This window comes from Mus caroli, unplaced genomic scaffold (genome assembly GCF_978045245.1).
Source record: "Mus caroli unplaced genomic scaffold, Mus_caroli_1 scaffold_16, whole genome shotgun sequence".
NCBI classification, from domain to species: domain Eukaryota; kingdom Metazoa; phylum Chordata; class Mammalia; order Rodentia; family Muridae; genus Mus; species Mus caroli.
Genome location: NW_028227271.1, coordinates 24,749,613 through 24,771,041, shown reverse-complemented (window position 1 = coordinate 24,771,041; position 21,429 = coordinate 24,749,613). Strand labels below are relative to the sequence as shown.

At 52.1% G+C, this 21,429-nt stretch overlaps 1 protein-coding gene across 5 annotated transcripts in view; it reads right to left on the bottom strand.

The window, feature by feature from the left end:
- Window positions 1-2,736: 2,736 nt before the first annotated feature.
- The window catches only part of Csnk1e (casein kinase 1 epsilon), a 37,817-nt gene continuing 19,124 nt past the window's right edge, over window positions 2,737-21,429 (bottom strand). For 2 of the 5 annotated variants that reach the window (XM_029470021.2, XM_021182950.3), the window contains exons 3-7: window positions 15,116-15,226; window positions 14,804-14,952; window positions 11,031-11,259; window positions 10,266-10,436; window positions 9,117-9,769 (exon numbers count right to left, since the gene is read on the bottom strand). In XM_029470021.2, the coding sequence (XP_029325881.2) occupies window positions 9,144-9,769; window positions 10,266-10,436; window positions 11,031-11,259; window positions 14,804-14,952; window positions 15,116-15,226 (1,286 nt within the window). In that variant the 3' untranslated portion in view covers window positions 9,117-9,143. Of the gene's footprint in view, window positions 4,013-4,721; window positions 4,786-5,396; window positions 5,537-5,636; window positions 5,830-7,203; window positions 8,838-8,933; window positions 9,038-9,116; window positions 9,770-10,265; window positions 10,437-11,030; window positions 11,260-14,803; window positions 14,953-15,115; window positions 15,227-21,429 lie in introns of those variants that run through there. The other 3 variants (XM_029470017.2, XM_021182951.3, XM_085831983.1) reach the window with 3 other exon arrangements.

Below are 21,429 nucleotides of genomic sequence, written 5' to 3'. Positions count from 1 at the left end.
TGTTTGTTTATTTGGTCTGAATAACGAACTATGGTTGCTGTGTCCTCTGGCCTCACTTCCTCTTGTCAGTCACTGCCCTTCCCTCATACAGCAAGGCTGGGGAGGAACAGGGATAGTTCTGGTTGTACCTTTTTGGGATTTTAGCTTTTGTGTTTTGGGGAGACAGGGTCTCTTCTCCTGCACCCCGGGCTCATACTATCCTGCTCTTGTCACCATAACCCACCTTGCTTTGATTATGGATGTTTAATCACCTCCAGACAAATTAAGCCAAAGTGGGGGTGGAGCACTACTAACTCAGTAAAATGGACGATCCGGCCAGAAGATGAATGACGTCAAGTCAAGTGCGACTCGGACAACACATCTAGATACATCCTAAGGGCAAGGAAATGTGAATTTTCATTTATTTACTCCATGCCCATATTTTAAAAATTAATTTGTTTATCATCAAGGTCTTACTCACTCACTATTCTTCCTGGCCAACCTGGTCTCCAACTCACAGAGATCCATCTGGCTTTGCCTCCCCAGTGCTGAGAGCAAAGGTATCCACCACTGGGCTTAGCTATAGGTTTATTTTTTTATTTTTATTTATTTATTTATTTATTTATTTATTTATTTATTTATTTTTTGGTTTTTCGAGACAGGGTTTCTCTGTGTAGCCCTGGCTGTCCTGGCACTCACTTTGTAGACCAGGCTGGCCTCGAACTCAGAAATCCGCCTGCCTCTGCCTCCCAAGTGCTGGGATTAAAGGGGTGTGCCATCACAGTCCGACTTGGTAACACTAATATTAAAAGTGTGGTGTTTTGGGATCTTTAAATTTCTAATTTTTGTGAAGTTTGTGTCAGAGAGAGAGAGAGAGAACGAGCGAGAGCATGACATGGCACAGACAACTTTCAATAGTTCAAGACTGGGTTTTCTCTTTCTACAACTGCTTGGGTATGCCTGGGAATTGAACTCAGGTGACAGTCTGGTGACAGGTACCTTTACTCTCTGAACTTCCTCCCCCCACTACCCTGTCCTGTTTTAAATCTTTTTTTTTTTAAGATTTATTTATTATTATATGTAAGTATATTGAAGCTGTCTTTAGACACACCAGAAGAGGGCACCAGGGTTCAAGACAGGGTTTCTCTGTATAGCCTTGGTTGTTCTGGAACTCACTTTGTAGACCAGGTGCTGGGATCAAAGGCGTGCGTCACCACGCCCAGCTTTCCATTTTGAATCTTAACTGTGCTCAGGAAATAGCAAAAGTACACATTACTGTCATTAAGAACTATGATTTTTGAGCCAGGCATGGTGGCACATGCCTGTGATCACTTGAGAAACAGGGAGGAGGTGAGGAGTTCGAGGCCACTTTCAGCTTGCTATTGAATTAGGGACCAGCCTGGGCTACGTGAGACCTTGTCTCAAAGCACCACCTCTCCTTAAAACAAAATGCACTCCACAGTTCCCACTGTAAGACAAAGGAAACAGGTCAACTGTGTATCTTTTCAGAGCTTTATTGTAGCTTCATACGTCCTGGGCAGGAACAGGCGGGGCCGCATCTCCCCAGCACCCCAGCCAGCAAAGGCAATGAATAAAACGCATTCTGAAGGGCAAACCCTGCCTACCAGCTCTCCCCTACCACTCAATCTAACCACAATTCCCTGGCTTTGGGTGACACGCTCTAAAGTCCGTGTTATAACCCTGATCCCCGACACTTGTGTGACAGGGGCTAGCAGGACAGCATCTTCCAGGCCAGGTTGTGGAGGTCATAGAATCTTTAAATATTGACACTGGGAGGGCCTTTGAGCTAAGCCCAGGACTCTGAAAGACCCGAGGGAAACTCCCAGAGTTGCTACCTGTAATGGTTTGTATTGCTTATCCCAGGGAGTGGCACTATTAGGAGGTGTGTCCTTGTTGGAGTAGGTGTCAGGGTGTGGGCTGTAAGACCCTCATTCAAGCTGCCTGGAAGTCAGAGTTCTGCTAGCAGCCTTCAGATGACGATACAGAACTCTCAGCTCCTCCTGCACCACGCCTGCCTGGATGCTGCCATGTTCCTGCTTTGATGGTAATGGACTGAACCTCTGAATATGTCAGCCAGTCCCAATCAAATGTTATCATTTATAAGACTTGCGGTGGTCATGGTGTCTGTTCACAGCAGTAAAATCCTAATTAAAACACCATCTGTCACAAGTTTTGCTCTCCCCCGGATGAAAGCTATCGCAGTGGCCGGTGTTGAGACTTGGACTCATGGTTTACAAGCAGTGAGACAAAGTAGGTGAGAGTGGAGACTCCCACATCAGGATCTGGCCAAGGGACCAGGGTCCTGCTCACCAACCAGGGTGAGCAGAGATCACCTCACAGGTCAACCAGAGGAGAGGTGTCTGATGGCTTGGGCTCTGATACCAAGGCTGTAACCTAAGGCCAGCTTCTGGTAGGGAAGCAAGTGTCCCAAACCCTCAGAACTCTTCTATAAATAACATGATGTCTTAGGGGCAGCCTTGGGGCCTCATCTTTCACTGTGTAGACCTAGGCCACGCCCCACCTAAAGAGCATTCTCCTCGCCCGGAGGCCAGAGGCTGCACTGTGTACCTTGAGCTCTGAAGGCTTGATAGACCACAGGACAGGTCCTAATGGCCCCAGCCACAGCTGCCTCTGAGGCTGATGGCTTCTTTGTGATGTACAGTCCCTGGTAAGTCAGCGATGAGAAACCCCAGGAGCAAAGAGGCAGACAGAGGGTATCTATATCACTTTGTCCTTTTCTACTTTATTACTTCAAATTAACAACCACAATAAAGCTCAAAAAAGTCCAATATTTACACAGGAAAAAAGTACAAAATTCCCCCCAAAGTTCTTCAGTAATTTTTTTTCAGTTTTTTAAATTACAAAGTAATAAAAAGTTTTGCTCTTTAATTAAAAAAAAAAAAAAAAAGAAAGAAAGGGGAAAAAAAGAGGTAAATAAATTAGGAAATACACACACCGAGAAAACAAACAAAAATAATAATAATAAAAAAACAACAACAAAACAGGTGTTAACCAGGAAGGGTAAATTCAACACTTAGCCCTGACCCAGGGTCCTACTCAGAAGTCAGGCCTGGGAAGAGGGGTGACCACAGGTGACTCTCAGGACCAAGGAACTAACCAGTATCTTAGAGCTGATGCCATCTGGGAGCAGGCTCCAAGAACTTGCCTAAGATCAGGAATGGAAGTTGGGGGGGGGGTGCCACACACTGGCATCTGGGGACAGGTGGTGGCAAGGACTCTATGCCCTGAGGGATGTGGAAATCATTGTCCACCCCACCTTGACTTTAGGAGGAGGAGAACAAAAACTTGGCCAGGCAGGCATGGCAGGCCACCTGCAGCTCTGAAAAATACAAGTCAGTCAGTCTCTCAGTCTCTCTCTCTCATGCATACATACACACACACACACACACACACGCACACACACACACACACACACACTCACAGTCACACAAGGCATCATGGCCTCCATCTCACCGCACCCTCAGGGTCTCTGTAGAGAGGTGACAGGTGTGTGTGGGGGAAGACCAGGATGCTCGGGGAAGGGGATTCTGGGAAAGCCCAATACAACACTGGTCACTGTCATCACCCAAGGGCTGATGGCGTGTGTGTCATCCAAGGCTCCATGAAATCTCCTGGGACTTGTCTCTGACTGGCCAAACCGCTCCCTGACGCAAGCTCTTCAGGCACCTCCGATGGCGGCCCGGCACGTGGTGGCCGATGGCGAGAACAGGTGGCTGGCATGTGACCCAGTGTCCTTAGAGGAGTGTTGGCAGCCTTCAGGTTGGGAGCAGTGGGCAAGGCAAGGGAACAAGAATCCTCAGTGCTAAAGAGGTCTTGTCTTTTTGCCACTGGCAAAATAAATCAAAGAAACAAAATCCATTGTCGACTTTGTGCTGGGTTGTGGGTTTTGTGGTTTGTTTTTCTCTTTTTTGTTCGTGTGAACGGTTCCTTCTTTCTGTCCTTTCTCTTATTTGTATTTATTTATTTTTTTAAAGAAAATGCAGTGAAGACACTAGGGGGGAAGAAAAGACAACGGTCAGGTGCCTGGCTGCCTCGGTTTACCCAGCCAATGCGCTCGTCTGCTCTGGTGGGCTGAGCGGCCATCCCAGCTCCATGTCAATCTGAACCGATTAGCCATTTGTGGGAGAATTTCTGCAGTGTGAAGTCTGCTTATGAAACCATGGTGTGAAGCTGCACATCTCAATGGGTGGGACACTGCCTGCTGACATCCATGTTCTGCAGGGAGCTTGGGTCCCCAGCCAATACTACCAGAAGAGCCTGTGGCCCCTTTCCCAAACCAGGTAACTAGGTTCTGTCCCCCAAGCCTCAGACAGCCACAGGCAGTCCACCCCGAACTAGCCTTGGCCAGAGGGCCTTTCCTGTGTATAAACACATGAAGGCCCTTCTACACTCTGGTTCCTTTTTGGCTCTGCACATACCATCTTATATAACAGCCAAAAGGAGGAGGTAGGCGAAAGCCCTAGAAACCCACATGTGGCCAGGAGCCTGGTCTTTCCTAGGAATCAAGGGGACAGAAGACCCAAGGACAGAAAATAGGTTTCCCCAAAGTTTCCCTGTGTACAGATTCAGGACTGCTTGTGAGAACCTGGATGGCAGGTTTTAAAATCTAAAGCTTCCTTGAAGAGATAAGAAGGGGAGGTTCCTGCTTCTGCGTCATGTTCCCCTCCCCTCCAGGGCCCTCAGGAGACACCAGCACTCACCTAAGCAAACACTGGTCTGTGGTCGCTCTCCTCATTTCCCAAGATGGTCAAATGGCACGCTTGTCTTCAAGAGGGGGACAGAGAAATATGGGGGAGTCTCAAGGCAGGTCCTTAAGCAGGTGGCCACAATGATTCCCCAAGTCTCATACACCCCCCCTCCCCCTTGAGCTCCATCCCTCACAGCAGGCTGCTCAGTCTGAGGGAGGGTAGGCTGTGTGAACTCAGGGGTCTGAGGCTGCCCCTTGCTCTAGAGCCGGAAACCCCCCCCCCCTCCCGAGGCCAAAGCTGGCTCAATTCCAGGTCTGAGTCCAAGGAAGTTCTTCTCCCACAGGCGGGAGCGGGTAGATCTACCTTTGCCAAGCTCCTTCCTCTACATTCTGAGTCCGAATATGGCCATTAAGTGGGATGACCTGACAAGACCTCTCCCTCCCCCTCCCTCATCCCTTGCTGTTGTCAGTGCTGATGGGGACTACGGAGAGTCGCCCACCCAGACCGCAGTGAGTGCTGCCGCTTACTGGGCTGTTATTTCTTTGAGCCTCAGTTTCTCCCTTTGCTTTGCTCAACACAAGAGGGCTAATTAGCTTCAGGGGAGGAAAGGTGCCACAGGGTCAGACCAACACACTAAGAATGTCTAGGCCCACTCTGCCCCAGAGAAGCTTGGAAGAGTTGACTCACCTGTGAGGCTGCAATCCGGGAGACCTCTTGCCGCCCAGTGAGGTCTGAGGAGGAGACATTGGCAGGGGCACCTCTGTGGAGTCTCATGCTCACCTTCCTCTCTCGGTCGGCCCGTGAGATCGCTCTGGGAGAAGTATTGCCTGGAAGGAGGGGAGGGGAGCCACCTTCAGTACGGGCATAAGCAACCCCCTGACCCCCATAGGCCCAGCCCAAGGCTCAAGGCCCAAGGCCCCTGCTGACCAGCTTGTTGGATGCGGGAGGCTGGAGTGGAAGCCACAGGCTCGGCTGCACTTCGGAGTCGGTTGGCGGTAGCCCCTGTAGGTGGGCCAGGGGGCAGGGCTCTGGTCGCGGACCCTCGCAACTGCCCCATCCTCTCTTCCCGTTCGTGCTCCCGTCTTTCCCGGTCTACGTCCTCGGGATTCCGGGCTGCACCCTACAGGAACATGAGAGGGGATTCCAGTCAGCCCAAGGAGGATGCTTCATTGTAACCCAGACCCCTGACAGGACAGAGCAGGAGGGAGAGCTGTGTGGACAGCTCAAGGAAGTCAGCTCACCTTCCTCCCCATACCAAGAAGGCCAGAGTTTACCCTTTACCACAGTGCACAAGGACCAAGCCACCCGACACCCAGAAGAGGGAGCCGCCATGGCAGAGAAGCAGAAAGAGCTCAGCCTGTCCCGACTGGTATCTCCAGGATATAACCAGGGGTAACTCTTGGCTCATCCAACCTGGCTCCTCTGTTGTCAACTAAGCAGGAAGGGCATTCAGAGGCCCAACTAGCTGACAGACAGGCCATAACCAGAGAAAAAGGGGCCAATTCAGAGCCAGCACTGTCCCAAGGTCCCCCAGCACCCAATCACAGGGTCACCTTCCCGGGGCTCCCAGACCTGGCCTCCCAGACTCCTATTATGAAGTGACAGCCAGGGGACCTAGGGGACCCCATTAATGCATTGCCTGGAAGCCCAGGGGAAAAGGAAGAAGTCTTGATGTTCCAGAGAGAAAAGAGGCCCTTAGGCAAAGCTGGAGAAGGTAGGTGCCTGGAGTGCCCCCAGGGGCCTATCCTCTTAAGTTACTGCGAAGTCCAAGAGGAAGGTAGGAAGGACCGGAAAGATATTGCAGCATGGTTGCAGCTCCTAGCTGAGTTACCTAGCTGGTCCTGGGGCCGTCCACAGGGAAGGGCAGGGGGCTGGTGGAAGGGGGGCCGCATCTGTGGAGGAGAGAGCTACAGGCTGAGTGGGGAACCCCCCATAGGCCATGGGGCTCTGCAAACCCTCATCTCTCCAGGTACTGACTAAGAAGCCCTACTGCTCTGAAAAACGGGGAGGGAGTGGCTCAATTCCAAATGATCCCAGAGTTCTATGGGAAGGAGCCAAGCCAGGCAGGCACATCCCCACCTCACTCTATGGCTGGCGCTCTTAACTCCTATCTGGGGCCCTCTCTGAGGTAGAAATGCTGACTGGTCAAAGCCCTGTGACCTGCCCCGAGTTACAAAGCCCATGCAGATGTGGTGATAAATCTACCACTGATCCATTTCTGTCCCTCAAAAGGACATGGTTTAGATACCTTATCTTGGACATCCCACTCAGAAGCCGGGGCTCAAGACTCCCTGGTTGCCCAGGTCAGCCAAAACGCAGCCCAAGCAGAGAGAAGCAAGGGCTGTGGGGGCTCACAGCCAACCCTGTGGTAGCGGTGGGAAACGGAGGCTTGCTGAGGCTAAGCAAAGAGTTCACTTAGGGGTGCAGAGCCCCAAACAGGGTGTCGCCCTGCCATCAATGCTTCAAGCTTGGCACAGCAATAGCCGGGTGGATGGCTGGGGTCTCAGCAGTTCCAGCAGGCTCAGGATGGACCTGACTCCACGGGTAATGGGATAAGATGCCTTAAGAAACGCACACCAGAGTGTTTTCATGGCCTTTATTTGCCCACAAGAAAACACAGAAGTCAGTGCCCCAAGTTACACAAGTGTCTGGCTCCATCTTAGAGACGTCACCGTACGGAGCCTCCTCCTGACTTGTGGAACACAACAGTGGTTGTGTTCTCAGAGAGAAGCAGCTGGGGATTCCAGTCCCCTGGGATGGAACACGGGAGGTCATTCCAAGGTCAAGTGGGTCCTTCCGGTCTTTTGCTCACGGAGTCCTGTCTGCAGAGTCTGCTGGACGGCTTCTATTCGCAGGGCAGGTGGGAAGGCCTGGTCTTGGGATGAGGGTTGTGAAAGTTTCTGCTGTGTGTTCTGCAGACGGTCTTGGCGACGGAGCTGGCCACATGGTGACAGGGTCACACAAGGCGGAGGCAAAGGCTGCCCAGCTTTGAACTCTAGAGTCTACTTCCTCCAAGGAGGAGCCCTGGGAGGGGGGTCACGGTACTAGCGACTGGGCCAGGAGGGTGTATCTGGCCTTGTGTGAAACTTTGTCAACTGGCCACCTCCTGCAGCTGTCCATAGACCCTCCCAGAGGACAAATGTTCCCAGTTGTCATGCTGGATGTGGCAGCCACTTGTCCTTTCTCAGGGAAAGCTGGTGACTAAGGAGCAAGCATCCATTTCCAAATACTTTAGTGAATGAAAGTCAGCACCATGTGGCCAGGGGCTACGACAGAGGGATAGATGCCCAGGTCTAGAGAATACAAAGTCTGTTCTTTGAGCTTCACTGAGAAGGGTCAAAGCCCATCTCCACATTAGACTTGGATAATTTTCTGTATCACATGCCTGGTGCCCCAGGCCTGAACATCTGGTCATATGAAGAGCTAGCTGCACGACCAGGCCCTTGGCCAATGTGCTCTGAGCTAGAAGGAGCTTCGATGCCCACCTTTCACTCCAGTCCTAGACAGAAAAGCCACAGGTTTGTCCCCAAGGTCCCCAGCCTGTGAGGCTTCCTTGGAGAACAGGCCCAGGCCACTGTTTGGGCCCAAAGAGAAGAAGAGCCCCAAGTCAATGTACCCTTCTTGGTGTCTAGAAGGCAAGGCCTATCTATGTTCGTTCTTAACACAGGATGGAGCAGGCCAAGGGCCACTCTTTGAAAAGAGAGGTACACGTGGGTAAAGAAAAGGAAGTGTTTTTAATGAGCTCAGAATCAATACACAGGCCGATAATGGGGTCTAGATGAAGCAGTGTCCTGTGATGTGACACCAACCCCTCCCTGGCGGTCACTATTCCTTCTTCAGGCTGCTCCTGGCCCTCGGGCAGCTGGTATGCTCTTGAGGATCCTATGCAGGGCCTTTCGTCATAACCTTTCCACTGGACAGCCACCTCTTTGGAACAGGGTGTCACCCTGCCATTCTGCAGGATGCTTCCTTAAGCTTGGCAGAGAGGTGGCTGAGACACCCTGGTGGTATCAGAACTGGGGCCCTGGAGTCCAGACCACAGGCCAATATCTTTGAGGGGGCAGTTGCTCCACCTCCTCCTCCACCGGCCTATCTGGGGGTCCTTGGGTGCCCAGGGGCGCCGGGCACCTGGAAAGGACAGAGAGAGCACAGCTGAGGCTAAGCCTTCATGCTCGCTGGCTAAGTCACACATCTACGAAGGGCCAGGCTTCGGAAGATCCTTACCAGTAAGTGGGTGAGTATGCGGGCCCAGCGCAAGGCCAAGGGCGGGGGCAGGGTGGTGCAAGAGCTTCGTTGTCTCGGGGCTGAGCCTGGCTCGAGGAAGCCCCCTTTTCCAGAAGAGATGTGAAACAAGACATACAATTTCACGGATTCCAGCGCTTGAGGCATGATTGGTGAATGCTTCTCCCTACCCTACCTCCCCACCCAGGACCCTTAGAAGAGGGAGACAGAACAACTGCCTAGTAAGACCCAGGGTCCTATAACCAGGAACAAAGAAGCCACTCTAACGGGGTCCAGGCTGGCCAGGGAGGCCTCAGAAAGGGCCACCACCTGGGATATGCACAAGAGGAACAGGAGAATACAGACAGCTATCAGGGCTGCAGAGGGTCCAGCCAGGGCCATCCATTCACCACAGGTATACAAGAGAGACTGGAGCCCACGCCAGGTCCTTTCCCACTTGGCAGAAGATGGTGCCTCCCCAGGGCCCTGCCCCCCATGGCGACATGCCCTGTCTATGCCAAGGTGGCTGGAGACGAGGGGTTCTGGGACCCCTGTGACGCCACTCACAGTGTCCAGCTCATATCTCCTGTTTAATGGGAGCCCCGTCCCCCACCAGGTCACTCTGGCCTTATGAGTCAGGGCCTGCCCTGTCCAGTCCCCCAAGCCCGCCTTGGCCTGCCGGTGACTCACGAATTTGAGCATGTTCCAGTCGAAGACGTAGTCGTAGGAGAAACCCTGCCGGTGAAAGAGATTTCGGAAGAGCTGGCGCAGGTAGGAGTAGTCAGGCTTATCATCGAACCGCAGGGAGCGGCAGAAGTTGAGGTATGTTGAGAACTCGGCTGGTGGGTCACAAGGACAGAAGAGGCCGCCGTGAGGGTTACTCTCCTGGCAGCCTCAGCAGCCCCCACCGTCCTAGATACCCACTGACCCTGCAATAGGATCAATCTAAGAGGGGCAGGATGAGAACTGAACATAGTCCAGCCCATTTTCAAGCAGAGGTGCTTGCTACCTGTCTGATCAAGCTCTCTGGGGTCACAGCCACCAGGACAATGGCCATAAATACAAAAGGCTATTCAAAAAAGTCTGATGGGATGCAAAGACCTCCATCATAACCTAAGCCCAAAAAAAGACAGCTTCCATTTCCTCAAACCACACGGGCTGAGAGCAGACCTTCGGGACAAGGCAGGAGCTGGGGCTGGGGACACCTGGTATGTAAGAGCTGGATGTGGGGGTTCAGGCACCCAGCTCCTAGGCAGAAACTGTCTGGGGTAACCCCATCTATGCATGGCCCGGTCTTGCCCTTAGAAGGAAATGCCATCCCCACAGGCTACTCACAGGGGTAGCCTTTGCAGAGGACCTCGATTGGCGTTGACATCTTCTTCTCGCTAATCCGCTCGTACTTCTGACGCTTGGTGGCTGCTTTGAGGCCCTGCCAGGGCAGGGAGCCCAGGTTGAAGTACATGAGCACATAGCCCAAGCTCTCTAGGTCATCTCGACGACTTTGCTCTGCACAGGTCAGGAGGTCAAGGGGCCAGTCAGGGCTGTGCTTCTCACCACGCCCCACACCCGCCCTCCCCCTCCATGGTACCCACTGGCTCCTGGACACCCTGTTATAACTAGAGCCCACCCTCCTCCTTCTCCTCCTCCGGATTGCCCCAGGCAGAACTTTCTCATGTCTGTTCCAGCCAGTTTTTCCAGCCCAGGTGCTATGTCACTCAACAACTGTGTGTGGGCACCGCCGCCCCCTTGCCTGGCCTGTCTCGTGTTTAGGGCTCACACGATGGCCGGAGACACGGCTGGAGTCAAAAGCAGCTCCAGAATTCATTCAGCTGCATGCACTGCAGGGGCCGTGTTAAACCCCTGGGCTTGCGTTTCCCAGACATACACGTGAGAAACTGCCACCCACTCAAGGAAACGGCCAGTAGGCCAAATACACCGCTCTGTTATGAAGGGTCCATACGAAACAAGTCCAGGCCTGGGCCAGAGTGGAGAATCTTCTCAATGAGGGTCTCCAGAAGAGAAGACATAGAACTCAGGTAGGGACATAGGCCCACCCTGGCCAGTGGCCACAGCATGCGTGCTCCCACTCAGTTCACTCACCAATGCCCAGGTGGGTGTTGATAGAGGCATAGCGGGCAGTGCCTGTCAGGTTCTTGTTTTCCCGGTAGGGAATATGCTGGTGTGTGCGGGCATCGCGGTACTTCTTGGCCAAGCCGAAGTCAATGATGTATACCAGATTGCCTTTCTTCCCCAGGCCCATGAGGAAGTTGTCGGGCTTCACATCCCGGTGGATGAAGTTCTTGGAGTGTATGTACTCGATGCGGCTGATCTGAGGGAGGGAAGGACACACAGCAGGTCACGCAACACGGAGACAGCAAATGGCCACATGGCCCAGTTCTGCCCAGGAGGAAAGACCTAGTCTCAGTATGAAGGGTTTCAAGAGGTGGCTGGGCTTTCCCAAGCAATGAGGACGGACTTCAAGGGAGTTCACAAAACACGGTGTGTGAAGGGCTGGTGAGATGGCTCAGAGGTTAAGAGCTCAGAGGTCATGAGTTCAAATCCCAGCAACCACATGGTGGCTCACAACCATCCGTAATGAGAAACAAATAAAGAACTTTTTATGGGCCAGAGTGAGCTGGGCTGGAACAAGAGGGAGAAAGGGAAGGGGGAGGGGGGAATAAATAAATAAATCTTAAAAACAAAAACAAAGACAAAAAAACCTGGTGTGAGACAAAGAGTAGGACCAAGAAAGGCAGCTGGGTCCTAAGAACCCCTGCCTGGCTCAACCGCCACAGAATGTGGGCAGCCACATGCAGGACGTGGCAAGAGAGGGAGCACGGGATGGAACTCATTGCTATCACCCAGCTTCCAAACGCCACGAAAAGCCAGGCAGACACTCAGCCCGCTCTCCTTTATGGGATTTTTTTATTATTACTATAGTGACTGATCTCCACACACTCAAGGCCAGTGCAAAGAGCAGAACGAAACCCGGCCGAAGACAAGAGAATTTTTTAAAGCACAAATTAACAATCACATGTGTGACATGTCTTCTGGCCTTGTGTCTCTGTATGGCTGGAAAATCTCAAGAATTGTGGGTTTCACCCACAAGAATCTGACCGTTCTCTATATGAATGCATGTGTATGAAACACTCATGACAGCCATACACCAGGACGGAAAGCCTGCGGCGAGAACTGCACCCTCCACGGCAGGTGCGAAATTTATTATGTATTTGTGTTCATATCTGCTTGTGGACATTGGGTGCCACGGCATGCATGTGAACTCAGTCAGTTCTCTCCTTCTACCACGTGGTCCTGGGGATCAATCTCAGACCACCAGGCCTGGCGAGAAGCAACCTCACCACTGAGCCATCCCGCCAGCCCTACCGCTTCCTATAGGTTTTGCATATGTATGTACGGGGCTACATGCATGTGTAAGTTTGGGTGATTTTTTTTTTCTTTTTCTTTTTCTTTTTTTTGGTTTTTTCGAGACAGGGTTTCTCTGTATAGCCCTGGCTGTCCTGGAACTCACTTTGTAGACCAGGCTGGCCTCGAACTCAGAAATCCACCTGCCTCTGCCTCCCGAGTGCTGGGATTAAAGGCGTGCGCCACCACGCCCGGCTGTAATTTTTTTTTTTAATAGCACTGCCAACTGACAGCAGGGCCTCTTGAGTACCAGGTGAGTACCCATCACTGAGCTGCACCCCCAGCTCTGCTTTTTATCTTTGAGACAGAGTCTTAACTACGAATCTCAGGCTGCCTCCAAACTCCTGGCAAGCCTCCAGCCTCCTGAGCACTGGAATTACTGACATGAGCTACTATGACCTAGTTCTGATTTTAGATTTTTCATTGTTGGTGGTGGTTTTGTTTTATTTTGTGTTTTTTTTTCTTTTTTTTTGGTTTTTCGAGACAGGGTTTCTCTGTTTAGCCCTGGCTGTCCTGGAACTCACTTTGTAGACCAGGCTGGCCTCGAACTCAGCAATCCGCCTGCCTCTGCCTCCCAAGTGCTGGGATTAAAGGCGTGCGCCACCACACCCGGCTATCTTGTGTTTTTTTAAGATAGGGTCTTACACTGTACTCCACACTGGCCTTGAGCTTACGGTAATTCTCCTGCCTCAGTCTCCTGAGAGCTGGGATTACAGGCGTGAGGGCACCACGTTCAGATTCTGGTTTATTTTTTTTTAAATGAACCAAGTTGAAGTTCCTTAAAAGAGGTTTTGCGGGGCTGGAGAGATGGCTCAGCAGTTAAGAGCACACATTTCTCTTCCAGGTGACCTGAGTTCAGTTTCCAGCACCCACATCAGGAGCTCACAACTGCCTCTGACTTCTGCTCAGGAGATCTGACACCTCCAGCCTTAGGAAGCATCAGCACCACACACACTTATACATAATTACATTTTTTTTTCTTTTGGCCTTTCGATACAGGGTTTCTCTGTGTAGCTCTGGCTGTCTCGGACAAATGGTCTCAAGCTCAGAGATCCACTTGACTTTGTCTCCCAAGTGCTGGCATTAAAAATGTGAGCCACCACACCCACCCAGCTTTTTAAATAAATCTTAAAAGTAAGGTGAGAGAAACTGAAGAAGACACCCAGTGTCGAACTTTGTATCTCATCCCTCTCTGCGCAAGCGCTCTTGTGTATGCATGAGCACAAACACACATACACGTACATACAGTCACACACACGCACCAAAGCAGCTATTATAACACAAATGTAAGCAGGATTCTAACAGGAGTAGGGCGGCTCAGGGAAAGGGGCTGTGCTGGCTAGCTTTACGTCAACTTAAGAGACCATCAACTGGGAAAATGCTTTCATAAGATCAGGCTGTAAGCAACCCTGTAGGACATTTTCTTAATTAACAATGTGATGGGGAAGGGCCTGGACTATTGTGGGCGGGGCCATCCTGTATGGGCGGGGCCATCCTGTATGGGCGGGGCCAGCGCAGGGCTCCTGATCCTGGGTTCTATAAAAAACCATGCAGGGCAAGTGAGCAGCACCCCTCCATGGCCTCTGCAGCAGCCCCTCCAGGTTCCTGACCCATCTTCCTTTGATGAACAGTGATGGAAGTAAGGAAAATTAACCCTTTCCTCTCCGAGTTGCTTTTGGTCAGGGTGTTTCCTCACAGCACCCGTAACCCTAACTAAGATGGGGTGGACACACACAGAGTGGCTTGCTTTTGCCTTTCTGAGAGTACCTGACTGACACCTGCTCTGGCCCAGGCACCCGACTCAATGCTCGTGATGCGATGCAAGCCAGGTGGCTGAAACTCAGGGGACTCAGTCATTCCCCTCGCTCGGGTCAGGCAGTGATAACCGGGAGGGTTGGCAGCTGCCAGCTTCCCAGGAGGGTGACTCGCCAGGTAAGGTGGTTTAAATGAGCAATGTCTTCCTGAGGCTCAGACACTTAAACACTGGGTTTCTAATGGGTGACACTGGAGAGGTTATGGAGAGGGGCAGCCTTGGTGGAGGAAGTCTGTATCTGTGTGTGTGTGTGGGGGGGTGGCTTTGAGAAGTGAATGTCTCCCCCCACTTTCAGCTTCCTCTCTGCTCCCTGCCCCTCCACCAGACCTTCCCCACTATTATGGGCTCCCTCTCTGGAACCCTCAGCCCAAATCAATACTTCCTCCATAAGCTGCTTCTGGTCCCGTGCATTATCACAGTAAGAGCAAAGAGAGCAGCTTGCAATCTGCACCCTCTGGGTTTCACAATGGGTCCTCAGTGTCTCCTGGTCCCTGGAACAGGCCCAAGCTTGGGAGGTGGGACTCAGGGTTGGTATGCAGGGCCCAGCGCCGTCCCGGTTGAGAGACTAGAGAGAGGCTCACAGGGCAGGAGAAGTCACCTGAGAGTCACCTGAACAACGAAAGGGATGGGGACTCACCATCTGGTCAGCCAGCAACAGCACCGTCTTGAGGCTGAACTTCCGGGAACAGAAGTTGAAGAGGTCCTCCAGGCTGGGCCCCAGCAGCTCCATGACCATCACGTTATAGTCTCCTTCAGCCCCGCACCACTTGATGGACGGAATCCCCACTGGGCCCGGGAGAGAGACTTGGTCAGAGGTGGTCACTCCCACGCATGTTCTCCTGCTCGCCACCCGAACCACCAGCCCCCCCCCCCCGACACCCCAGCCTTGGGCTCCTTCCTGTCCTTCATTCATCGTTCCCCCCCACCCCCAGCACCATCCCTGCCTCACCTCCGCCCTGCATCATCTTGTAGAACTTGCTCTCGATGTGGAGCTGGGGATGCTTCGTCTTCACACATTCGAGCTTGATGGCTACTTCCTCACCAGAGGCAATGTTGGCACCTGCCCGAGTCAGAGGAGGTAAAGGACAAGGGTCAGTCTCAGGAGACCACGGTGCCAATCCAGTCAGCATTTGAGGTTGCTGTAACTCAGGCCTGAGGCTGTTTGGGGAATCAGTAGCTCTCAATGAGACTGGAAAGAAGCCAGGAGTTGCTGGTCACAGAGGAACCAGGGAGTGTGTGGGTGGGTGGGCACTCCAGAGGCCCCCTGAGCAGCCTACGGCAAGTATGTGGAAGGAAGGAGATGACACACCCTAAGAGGCTTAGAGGCCACAGGTCAGGTGCACCCAGACAGACTGACACCTGTGGGGGATGGACCACGACGAACTGAACTTAATCCTAGTGACTGGCGGGTCAGTGGGTGTGTTGGCTCTGAAGGGTCACAGAGAAGAATGGTCAGGGGCCCACTGGGGGCTGTAGGGGGCAGGGATGCCCCACGACAACTGCCAAGTGTGGGGTAGCGCAGTAAGGAATGGGCCTAATAACCAATCCCTCACTCTGCCGCAAAGGTAGCCCCAGAGTCGACCCCAGGGCGTTCCGATCCGGTTCTCAACCTCATTACACACATGAGATACAGGCTCGAGGGAGAGACGGAGCGTGGAGTCAGCTCTCTGAGCGTCTGAGTCTGGGCACGAGGGGCCTGTCTGCATCTCTGCTCCCCCCCAACACACACACACACTCCCAGTTTCTCACAGCTGGAAGCAAGATGTTCTAACTCAGAAATTACACACTCCAAGGCCTGGCTCTCAGCCTGGGGCCCTGGCTCCAGGAGTCACAAGAGAACCTGGGCACTGCACATACCTGCAATCCTAACATGGAGGGAATCGAAGCAAGAGAACTTCCTGAGTTCAAGGTCACCTAAGTTTACACATGAATTTCAGGCCAGCCTGGGCTACATAATGATTTCTAGCCTAGGCTATAGAGTGTGACACTGTTTGGAAGGGAGGAAGAGGATGGGTCAGAAGTAGGTTCGTTGGTTGGTTTTTGGTTTTGTTTTGGTTTTGTTTTTTATGATTTAGTTATTTCTATCCTATGCCCATTAGTGATTTGCCTGCTTGTTCCTGTTTGTGAGGATGTCAGATATCCTAGAACTAAAGTCACAGACAGGTGCAAGCTGCCTTGTGGGTGCTGGGAACCGAACCCTGGTCCTTTGGAAGAACAGCCAGTGCTCTTAACTGGTGAGTCATTGTAGAAGCTGAGAGAACTGTAGTTCCTAGAGGCTGTGTGGAGGAGAGGACAGGGTCGGGGAGGAGAGGGACAAAAGGCAAGCAGAGGCTGGAAGCAGGTCTGGAGTTGCAGCAGGCTGGGGGCCAGAGGCAGGAGCTGCTCTTGGAAGTGATGGACGTTTGAGACTTAGCTGAGGAGAGGACGGTGTTGCAGTAAGGGCCACACAACTACACACTTGCTGAGTCCTCACCATGTAGCCCAGGCTGGCCTGGAACTTGCTAACGTCCTGTCTCAGATGGAGATAATTGGCCTCCACTCATACGTCACACACCAAATAAATTAAAATGTAAAAACGAACAAACCCTTCAAGCACCTATGTTAATATTTTCTGAGAGACAGACAGACAGACAGACAGACACAGGGAGAGAGAAGGGTATAAGGGTGTCTGTGTGGTATGTGTGCGTGCGCGCACGCATGTGTGTGTGTGTATCCGGGTGGGAGAGGGGAGGTGTTGCTCAAGGAGATGGCAAGCTGGCTCAGAAGGTAAAGGTGATTGCTGCCCAGCCTGATGACCTGAGTTCAATACCCAGAAGCTACACAGAAGGAAAGAACTACCTCAAGAAGTTATCCTCTGACCTACACACACACACACACACACACACACACACACACACACACACACAAGCATACACACATACTAATAAGGATAAGGGGGAACATGTCAAAGGTTCCCTCTCCTTCAAAAACATTCATGCTGGCCAAAGCACAAGAAATAAGGTTGAAAGAAAAACACACAATTCTTATCACAGGCAAACAGCTAGTGGACAGGAAAGACCTGACAGGAAATGGGATGGAAGATGTGAGCTGACAGCCCCCACAGGGGAGAGAGCAGCCTCCTCCAGACACAAAAGACAGACAGACAGACCCTGAAGATGGTTTCGTCAAGCGCAGCCACAAGTCCCACACTGCCTATGTTTCTCTCAGGTCAGGCTAAGGCCACTGGGCTCTTCTCCCTGCACAGCTATGGAGGTGACTTTCTACCGCCCGGCTGTGACCAGCACCTCTACCTTAGGAGATGGGTCGACATTCCTTAACTATCTTTTACTGGGAACCGAGAGTTAAACCCAGGCAAGTCCTCTGCAAGAGCAGTATAAACTCATTTTCTTTTTTATTTATTTTTGTTGTTATTTTTCTTTCTTTGTACAGAGTTTCTCTGTGCAGCCCTGGCTGTTCTGAACTCTTTGTAGACCAGGATGGCCTCAAACTCAGAGAGCCAACTGCTGGACTTAAAGACATGTACCACCACCTAGCACTTTTTTTTTTAAAGCAGGGCCTCACTATGTAGCCTGCCTGACCTGGAACTAAAGAGATTCACCTACCTCTGCCATCTTTCCAGCCCCACTAGCCAGCAGCCTTGTGTGGTGTAAGAGCCTGGCCGAGGCTGTCCACAGTAGAGCGTTTGCAGTAAGTAAAGGCTTGGGAGCCACCCACACGTCCGTCTTTCAGGACCGGCTAAATAAAGACTAGCTGATCCGTAACAGAGCACAATGGTGCGGGGAGGAGGAAGCTCACTCTGGGTAGCGGTGGAAGATCTCCAAGGCACAGGAAGTGAAAAGGACAAAGCACAGACCTGTACTCTGCACTCTTTCAGATGGGGAAGCGTCTGTGCTGCAGCTGCGTGAAGAACAGGAATGGCCGACTGGGAAGGCACGCCACAGATACCTTATCACGTATCGCTTTTTACTGGCGTGCTCTTGTAAACTATGTAAACTAAGAGACGGGCACTTCGAAACTGGGTTATTGTTTAGATGTCCATGGGGTTGTCCGATCCGGCTCACAGACAATCTGAGAAAGGCATCCACCACAGCCTCAAAGGCCTATTCCCTTTAGCAACTGTCCCCTCTTCCTTCCCCCAGCCCCTAGTGATCACAACCACTTTCTGCTTGGTCTTGCCAAGTCTGGACACGTAGTGACATAAAAGCACTCGTTATCTGCTCTTCTGCCTTCTTTTACTTACGCTATCCTAACGTTTGCAAATGTGCTGATTTCTGAGCTACCTAAAAGAAAATCAGATCAGATGACTAAATTCAGGGAGCAATTGGGGACTGGTTTGCAAACTACTTTAAATTTTCAAAGTTTGCTAGGCAGTGATAGCACATGTGTGCCTTTAATCCCAGCACTCGGGAGGCAGAGGCAGGTGGATTTCTGAGTTCAAGGCTAGCTTGGTCTACAGAGTGAGTTCCAGGACAGCCAGGGCTATACATAGAAACCCTGTCTCAAAAACAAATAAAACAAACAAAAAAGTTTATTTTTACTATTATTATTGTGTGTGTGTGTGCCAGAGGTGTCGAGAAGTTTTCCTCAACTACTCTCTGCCTCATTTTTTAAGACAGAGGCCGGAAAGATGGCTCAGCTGCTCTTCCAGAGGTCCCTGGTTTGGTTCCCAGCGCCCATGTGGCAGTTCGCAACCACCGGACACTTCAGCTCCAGGAAATCTAACATAAGCACAGCACACACACACAGGGCATGACACACGGGCAGGCAAAACACACCCACACACAAAATAAAGAGTAAATCTTTGGAGACAGGGTCTCTCACTGAACTTGGAGCTTGTCCAATCAGCTAGACTCACTGGTCAGCAGGCCCCAGAGGTCCCATCTCTGCCTCTGCATCCCCAGTGCTGGGATTACAAGTTTGATCCTCCAGGCCCAGCTTCTTTTTTTTTTTAAAAGCTGTGTGTGAGCAGGGCACAGGCTTGCCCAGGCACTCAGGTTTGTGGGGCAAGCCCTTCATTTTCCTCCCAGCTCCCATGCTTTGAACACATCGACAATCATTGATCCATCTGGGGGGCTCATAGGATATGGCACAAAAAAAGGACCTAGAGTGACCTGGAGTCCTGTGGTTCCCTCCCTTGCCATGGGCATCAAAAGCAGGAGAATGCAGTGAATGTGACTGTGATACTTATAATCCCAGCACTTTGGAGGCTGAGACTGGAGGACAGTGAGTTTGAAGCCAATCTGCCTGTATACCATGAGCCTGTCTGCCATAGAGCCAAGCTGCTGATCCTACCATCTCCTAGCCATGGGACAACATGGCGGTGGCATCATCATCATCATCGTCGTCGTCGTCATCATCATCATTGTGTGTATATGTACGTGCACTTATGTATACATCTATACAGAAGCCAGCGTTGATGCTGGGAGTTTTCCTCAATCCCTCTCCATTAGAGATGGTTCTGATCTCCTACTTCTGAGGCCAGATGCCTGCTGCAAACTGCTAGCTGAGCTGAGCTTCTGGGGCTGTTCATGACAGAGAGCTGCTCAGCTGAACCCCAGCGCACTGCAAGCAGTCCACTGGGAGAGCCGATGAGTGACGTGTCCCGGCCAGAGATGGAATGATGTGATGTGGTGACAGAGTTCTCAGTCCCTGACCGCCCTGGCTCATCTGAGGTTCGACAACTCTTTCTGAACTGTCCGGGGTCTGGCAACATCCTTGGCCTCTACCCACTGGACGCCATGGGCGCACCCACCGGACACCTCATGTTGTCATAACCAGAAGTGTCTTCAGAAGTTGCCAAATGCCCCCCCAGAGACAAAAGTCACCCCCTCTCTCGCTAACAATCAACAGTGTGTAAGAAAGGGATGGAGGGGACTTGGAGAGTAAAGGAAAGCCTGGGCGGCCACAGCAGGGTGCCACGGCCAGGCAGAGTGCAGGGATGACCCCTAGGGTCACTGATGACTCAGCAGACACAGAGAGCAGAGGCGGGATTCTTCAGTCCTTTGAATTGAGGCCACTCTGCCAGTGTTACAGGCAGTCTCTATTTGACACAGGGAAAACCCAACACAAAGGTCGGATGACCATATGCCACACAACTTCCCAAGCCAGCGGCCTGGGACCTAAGTGATTAGGCAAAGCCTTCTGACCCCCAGACAAGGGCCACTGCTCCGTCCCCATCCGCTGCCACACCGACAGGCCTTTGGCAGTCTGATTCCTATCGGGAGGTAGCCAGCCTCTCTCTGACTTCCCCTAATCCTGCCAAGCACTAAGAAAAGGTGCAGTGAGGCTAAGAGGCTGGCCTGGGCCAGACAGAACTGACTGGAGCAGAGCCAGGATTACAACAGTCTCCCAACGCCTCTGCCCTCCCAACGCCTGTCACTTCCTCCCTCCCAGTTCCCAAGCGCACTATTCACATAGGCTGCAGGCCGCACTGGGTCTGCCAGGGTCTTCCCAAAGCTCTGTCCACCTTCTGTTGGGGGTGACAGAGAAAAGGGCAACCACAGAGGCAAACGGCAGGTGTGGGTGCCTCGCTGAGGTGGGGACATATGCGTGGACTTGGAAGCGAGAAAGAATGGCCTGTTTCTTGGCTCACAGTTTCACACTGCACCAAAATGGAGGAGCCGACTGGTCCCCAAAACAGTGCTGGACATGGAGAAAGTGTGAGGCTGAGCAGCCCCTTTGGCTAGCTGTGGCCACCTATGCAGACAGAGACTCGGGAAGGGCTGTGCTGAGCCCATCCACCCTAGCACCAAGAGCAGCAGCAACTTTGACATCTATATCGAAAGGCTGAAGTCTGTGCGTGGTAACACACACCTTTAATCCCAGAACAGGGGAGGCAGAGACAGTTGGATCTCTGAATTCAAGGCCACCCTGGTCTATAGAGTGAGTTCCAGGCCAGCCAGGACTACTCAGTGAGACCCTGTCTCAAACAAACTAACGATCCTCTCTATAACCACCCGCTCCCTACCCCTGGAGGGTTGAAGCTCAGAGGCTCCCTCCATTTGAACAGACCTAAAGAGCTCTCACAGGATGCACCTTAGACCCTAAAGGGAAGGAGACAGAGGGACAGGAAGGGGGGCTGAGGGGCTCACAACCACTCCACAAAGCTCTCATTCCAAGACTTCCTCGAGGTCAGTCCTGGAAAGCTAGATGTGGAAGCCCAGCCTGGCCCCACCTGTAGAGGCCATCTGGAGGCAGGCCCTGGCCCAACACCATGATGAGAATGTGGCCGGCACTCTGAACAAAGCGTGCCAGCGAGGCCGG